Below are 11,103 nucleotides of genomic sequence, written 5' to 3'. Positions count from 1 at the left end.
GAGGCCAGGACTGCTGCCCATGTGCCTATTCCTCTGCTCCCCACACGTTCACCCCAGACCTCCAGGGACCAGGAAGGTCACTGTGGAACCCGCACTACCTGCCCAGCACAGCAGCCCCAGGTCAGTGATCAACGTTCTCAGCCGTTTTTCGGATGAGACAGGCCTGGTTGTGAGTAGGGGGCTGCCCAGCAGCTGGGGCTCTGACTGCCAGGTCTGACTGCTGGGCATACTGGGTCTGGGGACAGAAGCCTGTTATGTCCCTGAAAAGGACCTGAGTCTAGCCTGGGTTTTCTAAGTGTTTTCAAAGAGGCCAGCAGGCTGAGGCCAGGCTGTTTCGGAACCCAGGAAAGGGTGTCCGGCCTTGCCCTTGACCTCCATGCACAGCACATGTCTCTCAGAGAACCCTCTGTGGCACAGAGATGCCTGGGGAGTTGTGGCCAAGAGCTGGGCTTCCTGCTCTTCACAGCCAAACCTGGACTCCAAGGTCTGATTCCTCTAGGGGAAAGGGCCTAGGACCAGTGAGAAGGGTTCTAGTCCCCAATAGAGCCAGAAAGCAGGGTCTCTTTCTAGAATCCACTTTATTATGGCATCTGGCAGGTCCAGTGGACAAGCTCAGATCAGGTCCCTCTCCAGGTGGATTCTGATGCAGAAGGAGGCCAGAGCCCTGGCGGGCAGCCCCTCGCTCAAACCATGCTGCTGCTCAGCTGCATGGCGAAGTCCTGCACATGGTCCTTCAGAGTCTGGCGGGCATCCGCCTGCGCCCGCTTCTCCCGTGCCCGCTCCTGCTGCAGCTTGGTCAGCCGCAGCCTCAGCCGCTGCTCCCGCCGCTTGCAGGCCTGCAGCTGGCGCTGGGCCTTGTCCAGGGCATCCAGTGCAGCCTCAGCCCGCCGCTTCCAGAGCAAGGCGCTGCCCACCTGGTAGCTGTGCTCACTCTGGATGTAGGCTCCAGCGGGCGGTGGGAGGCGCAGCATGTAGGCCGAGGGGGAGACGGGTCGTGGCTCTAGAGGGGATGGCTGCCGCTCTGGCTCCCGCTCGGGTGAGGGCTGGGTGCTGCAGCCTGCTTCGTCTGCCTGGGCACCCAGGGGTCCTAGTAGGTCTGAGAAGGGGCTGCTGAGGCCAGGCTCCAGCCTCCCAGAGGGGGAGGCAGGCAAAGCCGCAGGGGCCGAGGCCTCTTCCACCGGGAAGCAGGTGACGTCAGCAGGGGGAGGCGGAGAAAATGGAGTTGTGGGCCCTCGGCCCTCCGAGCAGCTGAGGGAAGACAGACAGACTGACAAGCCAGGCCAGCTTAGGGAGTACATGACCCCACTCCACCAGCCCAGCTGACCCCCACCCCTGAAGCCATTCTACATGCTCAGAACCCTGTCCAGCAAGGCTGCTGGCAGACCCCTTAAAGCCCATCCCTCAGACCTGAGGTGGGGTGGGGCAGCCCCCAGGCACAGCACATACCGTTTCCTGCATCGCCGGAGCCGGCTAACATCCGGGGGACCAGAGGAGTAACTGTGCCCCTTGGTCTTGGTCGTTCGACGCAACTTGGAAAAAGACTCGAATATGGTGGGAACTGCTCCCTCCTTCAGCCTGTGATACCCACTGTGGGGGAAAGCAGTCTGTATGAGGTGGGAAAAAGTGCTGCTGCCCCAGGTCCACCTGCAGGGGTTTGGAGCCAACAGGGTCCTGAACCCATCCCCAACTAGCTCAGTGGGAGCTGGGGAGGCACAGGGCAAACCGTGAGTCTGGGGAATACCAAGTTAAGAGATGCACCAATCTCTTCCCTGCAGGACTCTTCAGAGTGAGTGTATGCAAAGTCTCCACCAGAGCCAAGACACATGATTTCATTTGTGCACCTGCAGGGTTCTGGGGAGCACCCACTAGCACAGTGATCCTGAGGGGTGGAGCCCACTCCCCTCCTCTGTCGTGAGTGGACACTGAAGCTCCGAGCTGGGGAGAACCAGGGCTGCCGCTCCAGGAACCTCTCTATAGCCGGCAACTGCCCCGATGCCCGCCCCCTCTCCTCACAGCCGGCTGCCATGAAGCTCACCTGATTCCCACCAGCTCAAAGCAGTTCTCCTCGAAGTGTTTGGAGCAGAAATAGATGTACTCGGATGCCGGGTCCCACAAGCCCTGGCCGCTGGGGTCCAGCCTCTGGCAGTTGGCCAACCACAAGCCTCGCCTCGGGTTGTCCTTCTTCGGAAGTCTGCGGGGCCAGAAGCCCGTCAGCTTCGGCGTACCTGAGGCCCCGGGCTCGCGCCGCCCAAGGTCCTGGACCGGAAGGGCCGGCAATGCTCATGCCTCCCCTAGACGACGCGAGTACCCTGCACGCGCATAGATGCGGAAACTGAGGACTCAAGAGCGAAAGGGACTTGCTCGGCGACATCGGACAGGTAGGAGTCGGGGCAGCGGGCCCGGGGACAGCTGACCGCCCCCAGCAAGCACCCCTCAAGCACCGCGACCCTCCCACTGTCTCGCTTGGCGCCGAGGCGCGTGCGCAGTCGTGGCTCCTCGCGGCGGGCCGGACAGACGCATGCGCACGTGACCCTGCGAGCGCCGGCGCGCAAGCGCGCTGACCTGTGGAAAGAGATGCCGCGGTTGCGCGTCTCGCGCGTGTCCCGTGTGCAGCAGCCGGCGGCGGAGCAGTGACGCGGCATCTAGGGAAGAGGCGGGAGATCGGTCGCGGGCGGCTGTCCGGGCCCAAAGGGCGCTCGCCCCCCCCCGCCAACACCCCGCTCCAGGCGGCCCCGGCCTAGCGGATCTCCTCCGGCCCGATCTCGCCCGAGCCCCGTCCCAGCACGTTCTCCCGACTCTATAAGCGACACTCACGGTCTCGCCATTGCTGCACGGCCGAAATCTCGCGAGGTGTGACTCGCGGCGGAAGTCGGGACCATAGAGACACGGAAGCGAGCTGACCTCGCCGGAGGGGCGGGCCGCGCCCCGGAAGGAACGAGTCAGCGCCGCGCGGCGGCTGGACGCTCGCTGGCCGCCCGGGACGTAAGCGCCTGCGTCGGAAACGACCCTGGCTCTGTGAGGCGGAGGCCCAGCGAAGCCCGCAAGCGTAACTTCAGCAAGGGTAGGTGCGCCGGCTGGGGCGGGTGGGGAAGTGCCGGGAGGCCGACTTTGGGGCAGCGGCTCCAGAGCGGGTCGGGGCCGCCCAACCTCCTTTGCGCTCCCTTCCCCAGACAGCGTGGACGCGGTGCCGACCCGGTCCAGACCGCTTCGCGACTCCGAGGAGCGCTGAGGACGTCAGACATGACAGCTTCTCTGGTTCCCGGCCGAGCCGTACTCCGGGAGCGAGGCCGCAGCTCAACACGGACGAGCTTCGTTTTCTCTGTCGGCGGAAAAGTGTGTTTTCCCTAGAAACCCGCTCGGAGAAGGCTGGTATCGGGATGGGAGTGAGGGCGAAGTGCAGCACAGGACCAGACGGTGCCAAACAGAAACTTTAATAGGTAAATACATTCTGTAACGTTATAGTCGCGGGGTACGGGGCCGCCAGCCATGCCTCACGGTCAGTACTCCTCTCCTTCCTCGGCCTCGGCCTCCACGGAGTCCACGCCGACTTCTTCGTAATCCTTCTCCAGAGCGGCCAGATCCTCCCGGGCCTCCGAGAACTCGCCCTCCTCCATGCCTTCCCCCACGTACCAGTGCACGAAGGCGCGCTTCGCGTACATGAGGTCGAACTTGTGGTCCAGGCGGGCCCAGGCCTCGGCGATGGCGGTGGTGTTGCTCAGCATGCACACGGCCCGCTGCACCTTGGCCAGGTCTCCGCCCGGGACCACCGTGGGGGGCTGGTAGTTGATGCCCACCTGCCAGAGAACGGGAAGAAAGCACCGCGTGAGGCTTCGTCAAACCCAGAAATGGCGGCTGCGTTCATGGGAACAGACGGCACGAAGGTGCCCGCTGGCGACCTGGGGGAAGGCTGGGTTCGCCCTGTGCCGTGCCAGGCACAGGGCCAGGAAAGCAGGGAAAGAGGAGCCCCAGAGCCTGACACCTGACAGTCCCAAGCTGCCCGAGGGCCTGTGTCCCAGCACCTGTGACATGGGATAGGTGCCCAGGTGACAGAGCTGTCTTCATTCTGAGAAGGGACACTTGTTGGGCTTCTTCATTTCCTCCAGAGGCTTCAACAAGCTGGGGACTAAGTTCTGTGGCTGAAGCTGTTCCCACCACGCAGTCAGCACAACTGGTGGATCACCGGGGAGGGTCGGAGCCCTGCTTTCCCACCAAACAGTGTGTGCACAGCAGTGACAGGCACACGTCAGAGGTCCTAGGACGCTGCCACCACTGCCACAGGACGTGGCCTCCATGCGTGCTAAGTAGGAGGGAGGGAGATTCTGGTGCTGGGACCAAGGGGAAGACAGTCCAAGCTTTAGATCAGGGATGACGTGACCAGAGGTTTTGGCAGGAGATACGGGGTCAGCGAACGGTCTGTAAAGGTACACGTTCTAGGCTGGTGGGCCGTGGGGTCTCTGTCCCAGCTACTCAGCTGTGACTGTCGCACAAGAAGAGCCACAACAACATGCCAGTGAACGGGTGTGGCTGTGATCACGTGAAACTTCATTTACAGACTCAGGTGATTGGCCCGGCAGCTGTGCTGACCCCTGGACCGGAGGAAGAGAACCCAGACACCAAACCTTGGTTAAGAACCCACCGCAGCAGGCCCACCAGCAGCAGCGAGGCTCTGAGCCAGGGGAGCGTGCAGAGCAAGGCTTGAGGAAGGATAGCTCCATCCTCAGAGGGAAGACAGGGTCTGGGAATCAAGTGTGGGAGGAAGGTTTCCATCTGGTATCTGGGTGGCGGAGCAAGCTGGGTCCAAGGCAACCCGGGCACCTGTCTGCTCTACAAGGCGGCCATTTCTCCACAGAAGGATTCATGACAGCTCTTTCAATCAAACGCTCCGTAGGACATTTAAACTGGGTGTGATTTCTACACACCACCGGAACCAAGTGGGATTCAGAGTTAGCAGTCAGTTTATAGTTAACACCCCAGGTTCAAATAGCCACGTGAATGATCAAGACACCCGGGAAATTGCTACATTTCTATTATAAGAAAAATTCTTACTGTAAGAAAAAAACACAGAAAAAATCTCTCATTTCTAAGTCCAACCTACATTTCCTACACTAATTCTACCACCCAAGAAACGCCTCCAGATAATTTGTTAAAAATACGCTCATCACGGATACATCGTGTGATGACTCAGGAAGGAAATGCAAGAGACACCAGGGAGTGACTTGTCCCTGGCTCACTCATCTACAACCCAGCGTGGCTGCCCTGGCACGGGACCCTCCGCAAAGGGGCAGCGTCCCATCCCAGGGTCTGCCGCGCGCGGAAGGTGAACCCTTGCCACCTCCCGGTCCTACCTTGAATCCGGTCGGGCACCAGTCCACAAACTGGATGGTGCGCTTGGTCTTGATGGTGGCGATGGCCGCGTTGACGTCCTTGGGGACCACGTCCCCCCGGTACAGCATGCAGCAGGCCATGTACTTGCCGTGGCGGGGGTCACACTTGACCATCTGGTTGGCCGGCTCGAAGCAGGCGTTGGTGATCTCGGCCACAGACAGCTGCTCGTGGTAGGCCTTCTCGGCCGAGATGACCGGGGCGTACGTGGCCAGGGGGAAGTGGATGCGGGGGTAGGGCACCAGGTTGGTCTGGAACTCCGTCAGGTCCACGTTGAGGGCCCCGTCGAAGCGCAGGGAGGCCGTGATGGACGACACGATCTGCCCGATCAGGCGGTTGAGGTTGGTGTAGGTGGGCCGCTCGATGTCCAGGTTGCGCCGGCAGATGTCGTAGATGGCCTCGTTGTCCACCATGAAGGCGCAGTCCGAGTGCTCCAGCGTGGTGTGCGTGGTCAGGATGGAGTTGTAGGGCTCCACCACGGCCGTGGAGACCTGGGGGGCCGGGTAGATGGCGAACTCCAGCTTGGACTTCTTGCCGTAGTCCACGGAGAGCCGCTCCATGAGCAGAGACGCAAACCCCGAGCCGGTGCCGCCCCCAAAGCTGTGGAAGATGAGGAAGCCCTGCAGCCCCGTGCACAGGTCCGCCTGAGGAGAGCAGAGCAGGGACGTGAGCCGCCGCCCGCATAGCCGCACAGCCGCCCGCCCCCCGCGAGCCACGTCTCGCGCCCTTTTCCTCCACAGGTCTGCACGGACGGGTCTGACCCGTCCACCGTGAACACGCGGTACACCGAGGGGCCGGAGACCCGTGGAGGCCCTGCAGCCACGCTGGAAGGCAAGACCCTGGGCAAGACCCTGGACTCACGGATCTGCGGGGCTCTGCCCAAGTGACATCCCCGGGGGACGTCCCAGGCCTATCCGGGAAGCCTTCCCAGGGCTGCTCTCACCAGTTTGCGGATCCGGTCCAGGACCAGGTCGACGATCTCCTTGCCGATGGTGTAGTGGCCTCGGGCGTAATTATTGGCCGCGTCTTCCTTCCCGGTGATCAGCTGCTCCGGGTGGAACAGCTGCCTGTAGGTCCCCGTGCGTACTTCATCTGCAGAGAGGACATGTGTGCGTGTCTCAGGACACCTGCTAGGTCACAGGGATGGCGGGTGCGGGGACCATGCTGTGACACGATCCCCCCTGCTCGGGGCTGCGGCAGCCCATCTTACTGCTGGCAAAGCAGCTGCTTTCTGTACCAGGTCTTCCTCAGTTCAGAGCCTGAGCCCCACTTTTCGAGCCCTAACCTTTCAGCCTCTCACTGAACACGGCCCCGGGCACATACCTGTATGTGCGTCCTCTCTGCAGAGGGATTCACAGGAGCACACGGGCTCTCGGAAGGCTCTCCCACCCACACAGGCGAGCTGCTGCCCCCGGCGCCCAGTGCCTACCGACCACAGTGGGCTCCAGATCCACAAACACCGCCCTGGGCACATGCTTGCCAGCCCCGGTCTCGCTGAAGAACGTGTTGAAGGAGTCGTCCCCGCCGCCGATGGTCTTGTCACTTGGCATCTGGCCGTCGGGCTGAATGCCATGTTCAAGGCAGTACAGCTCCCAGCAGGCATTGCCGATCTGCACGCCCGCCTGCCCCACGTGGATAGAGATGCACTCGCGCTGGGAAGCAGAACATGTACATGAGGCTCCCTTCTCCCTGGCAGTTGTCACCATGGGGCGTGACAACATAATCGTGTTGGTCTGTGCCTCAGGCTGTCCAGGGTGTTCGCAAACCATATTTCCCAGGAGCCTTAAGTGACCCCTTGTCCCTGTGAAACTCCTTGTTCTAAACCTCTCTGGCTGATAACGGGGGCCAGAGTTAGCTCCAAACCTAAGTGTTCGCTACTGTGCAAAAATCAGGTTATTTTAAAACTTGGAAGCCATGTAATGTCAATAGTAAACGCCACGTCACAGCTAGTTGGAGTAATTCTCTGCAGAATACAGCAGCTTTTGATTGTGAGCTGACTACAGGGTGCGGTAAGAGGTAGGAGAGTCAGGAAAGGGAGAGTAGCCTGGGACAGGGGGACCATGGCCCAGGCAGGGTGGTCACGGTGTGTGAGCTCCATCTCCAGCTCTAGGTCTGTCCTCTGTTCTCTGTCCAGCTCCGTGCTCTGAGAGACTGATCCAAGTGGACTTGCCTCCTGCTTCTGGTTGCTTCAGCCTGCACCAGGCAGCAGCAAGAGTCAGGGAGTTTAGAGGAAGGTGTGGTTGGGGCGCTGCTCCCTGTGCCCTCTCCCAGACTGCCGTGGCTGCTTGAGTCCATTTACCGGAGCACAGACCTTTCATCAGTCAGGGTCTTGATAAAGCTACTCTTTCAACTTCTAGTAACTGCTCCCTCCCTCCTGCCTTCAAGCCTAGGAGTTAATGTTTCCCAGACACCGTAAGTACTGGGCTACTGAACTGTCCTTTGGTGGTTTTCTTAAACCCTGCTGTACCTTCTACTTTTATCAGTAGTATCTTAAAGATTCTCCTCCAAGCATGTGTTTCGAATGTACCATCTTTTTTCTGCCAGGAACGTAAGTCCATAGTCACTAGTCACTCGTTTGATTTTAGACACATAATCATTACAAATACATAGAGGAGATAAGTGATATCCCAGGTGTCCCACCCACCCTAAACTCTAACGTACAATCCTGAGAACTTGAAGTCTAGTTTTCTGTTACGCATGCACCAGCTCTCAGGGCATCAGAGTTCAGTCACCACACGTCATCCCAGAAAGAAGCCTCCAGCTCCAGCAAGACCTCCAGTGACAAGCATTTGGTCCTCAGCACTCTGGGAAGTCCTCTGGAATCCCCCCACCTGCACCGTTTTCAGGTCCTACTGCTTGTTTTGTCTCATGTGATCCAGATCTCCGGTTTTTCACCAGACCCCCAGCCTGACATTACTTGCTCAGGCCAGGTAGGATGAGAGCAAGTTCTGTGACCCAAGGAAATACCCCAATTTCTTCATTTACGAAATGGGGCTGGGAGTTGGTCTGTCAGGCCACTTCCACCTGATGGTCTGTGGGATGGAACTGGTCTAAGACCTTGGCAAGGGCACTCGCAGGTGTCTTCACGAAGCCAGGAGCCCGCCGCGACCTCGCCAGGGTCCTTCACGTGGACGTTCCTTGGCCAGCTCTACCTCTCTTTGCAGGAACTACCTGAACCTTGCTCTGGACCCGCCACCTGCCCTCTCGGCGCCCCGACCCCGCCCCTCTCCTACCGGTGCCCGGGGGCCCGGCCTCCCGCGGTCCGCGCATGGGGAGAAAGGGGGAAAGGACAGCGTCACTCGGCACCAGTCCGCCTCCCGCCTCGAGCCCGGGGCCCACGTGCGGGACCTTCGCACATCCTGGCGGAGCGGTGTGATGGGCCACCGGCTGACGTTCGTTATACCCGGCTCCTCTCCCGTCTCTCTGCCCAACCTGCGCGATCAGACGGGCGCCCACGGCAAGAGGGTTCCCTCGCCCGGACCCCAGCCCCCTGGCCCTCTGGTTCCCCGTCCGCCGGCCGTACCATGGTGAGTTCAGTCGCCGCCGCCGCTCCAACCTCAACCGCTGCTAATGCTTAACTGCCGCCGCCGCCGCCGGCTCGCCGCGCGCTCCGCCCACTCGCCGCCGGCGACCATTGGTCCCGGATGCCGTGGGGTGGGCCGAGGCCCAGAACCCCACTCCCGATTGGCCGACGCGCGACCCGCGGAGAGTGGTGCGTTCTGATTGGATGTGGGCTTGGCGGGAAGGCTGCGAGGTCGTGGGTCGCGCAGAGTGGAGTGCAGCCGGGAGCTCCCGCGCAACCCCTGCCCTCAGGTCAGCGCGGCCGCAGGGCGCTCACCACCTAGTGCTGCTGGCCCGGGACCCCGCTCCCTATCGGGTCTTCGCGGGCTCGGCCGCCTGGTTTACACCGCCCGCTACAGGGAGCTGGGTAGGGCGGAGCCCCGGCCCCATCCCAGGGCTGGGACGCGCAGTGCCCACTGTGGAGGGCGGACCATCCCGTGAGGATGGCCGGGCTGGCTTTCCTTGGCTTCTAGGGGCGCGGGGAGGGGGTGCAGCGGCGGGAAGGGCTCTTCGAGGCTGGGACCCTGGTCTCTGGAGGTGACCGTCCCCTCGGAGGGTCGGCCCCTTCCGGGTTCACTCGGCTGACCGAGCCCGCGCTTCCGAGGGCGCTAATCCTGCGGGGCCGGGGCCCCACCTTCAGGGCCTCTGCGACCCTGATTATGTCCTGGCTTTCCGTGCGGTCACTGTGGCTGAGCCTCGTCGGAGGAGCGCGATTCAGTGTGCAGCGCCCCCGTCCTGGCCAGGGCTGCGACCACGCCATGCCACCTATTCCACCGTGTTCTTAAATACTGTATATCTTTCCGAGTATAAAAGCGACACATACTTAGAGTAGGAAGTGTGAAAAATGCAGAAAAATATAAAGGAATGAAAGTAAAAATCCGTAAGCCCACCTCCTAGAGATGGTCATTGTTAATATGTGTGTGGGGAGGGTGATCTTTTTCATTTTTCTCCTAGTGTATACATTGATACATTTTTAAACACATTTTGAGCCAAATAATATGATTTTTTGATAAGTTTTCTTGAGATATAATTCACGTATACATCACCCATTTAAAGTGGTGTACAATCCAGTGATTTTTTTTCCTATATTCACAGAGTTGTGCAACCACCACAACAGTCCATTTTAGAACATTTTTATCCACCAAAGAAACCCACAGCCTTTAGCTGTCAATCTCCAGCCCCTCCCATCTCCCAGCTGGAGGCAATCTCTCACGGACATTTTGTCTCTGTATTTGCCAATTCTGAACATCTCGTGAATGGAATCATACAATATGTGGTCCTTATGACTGGCTTCATTCACTGCTCACAGTGTTTCCAAGGTTCATTCCTGTGGTAGCACGTGTCAGAACTTCATCCCTATTTCTGTTAAACAATTTTACCATACAACTCACCTGTTTAAAGTATACAATTCAGTTACTCTTAGTATATTTGCAGAGTTGTGCAAGCATTACCATTATTGATTTTAAAACATTTCCATCACCCAATTCATTCCTTTTTATTGTCAAATACTATTCCATGGTTTGGATATACCTCATTCTATTTATCCATTCATCACTTGGTAGGTATTTGCATTTTGTAGATAATATGAATAACGCTGCTATGGACATATGTGTACAAGTATTTGTGTGGACACTTGATTTTGTTTCTCTAGGAGTGGACTTGCTGGGTCATATGGTCAATTCCATGTTTAACCTTTTGAGGAACTGCCAGACAAATATGTAATTTTTTTATCCTGGTTTTCTCCTTTCATGCCATAAATTGTGTGCATTTTTGCTAATTGTTGAATGTCCTTTGAACACTTGATCTTTAATGTTGGCAGAGTTTCAAATCTTAATTAATCCTCTGTTTTGGGGCATTTGGTTATTTCCAGTTTTAATATTGTAAGCAGCATTTTCTTGTGCATATTTGGACATCAATTTATTTTTGCATCTCTGCTGTAGAGAAGATTAATCAGAACTTTGCATCAAAGGACAGTCTGTTTTAGGGCTCTGAGTGCAGAATGACAAATTGCCTTCCATAAATAGTTGTATCAGTTTGCATTCTTTTTAGTTGACTTTGGGAGTGACAGTTGCACACCACCTTATATTTTAATTGTGTCCTGAGGTCTCCATGGCAGGGACTTGACTGGGCATCTTTGACCCCGTGCCCAGCTCAATGTGC

General features: G+C 58.4%; 1 protein-coding gene and 1 long non-coding RNA gene across 2 annotated transcripts; one reads left to right on the top strand and one right to left on the bottom strand.

Moving 5' to 3' along the window:
- Positions 1-559: 559 nt before the first annotated feature.
- Positions 560-2,892, bottom strand: THAP7 (THAP domain containing 7). The gene is made up of 5 exons (XM_032472132.1): positions 2,815-2,892; positions 2,563-2,642; positions 2,036-2,191; positions 1,447-1,587; positions 560-1,248 (listed from the first exon to the last, which is right to left on the bottom strand). Exons 2-5 carry the CDS (start codon positions 2,640-2,642, stop codon positions 684-686), a joined length of 942 nt encoding a protein of 313 aa, XP_032328023.1. The 5' UTR covers positions 2,815-2,892; the 3' UTR covers positions 560-683.
- Positions 2,632-10,980, top strand: LOC116661007. The gene is made up of 2 exons (XR_004316763.1): positions 2,632-3,061; positions 3,171-10,980. It is a non-coding gene; the product is annotated as an uncharacterized LOC116661007 (long non-coding RNA).
- The last annotated feature ends 123 nt before the right edge of the window (positions 10,981-11,103 follow it).

This window comes from Camelus ferus, chromosome 32 (assembly GCF_009834535.1).
Source record: "Camelus ferus isolate YT-003-E chromosome 32, BCGSAC_Cfer_1.0, whole genome shotgun sequence".
NCBI classification, from domain to species: Eukaryota; Metazoa; Chordata; class Mammalia; order Artiodactyla; family Camelidae; genus Camelus; species Camelus ferus.
Note: the sequence above shows the minus strand (reverse complement) of the source record. Positions and strands in the feature narration are given on the sequence as shown.

Excerpts from the sequence above, each read along its gene's own strand:
- THAP7 (XM_032472132.1), bottom strand. The coding sequence starts at position 2,642 with ATGCCGCGTCACTGCTCCGCCGCCGGCTGCTGCACACGGGACACGCGC. Across the intron at positions 2,192-2,562 it reads CGCGGCATCTCTTTCCACAG|ACTTCCGAAGAAGGACAACC; the intron begins GTCAGCGCGCTT and ends CTGGCCCCGCAG. Across the intron at positions 1,588-2,035 it reads TTTGAGCTGGTGGGAATCAG|TGGGTATCACAGGCTGAAGG; the intron begins GTGAGCTTCATG and ends TTTCCCCCACAG.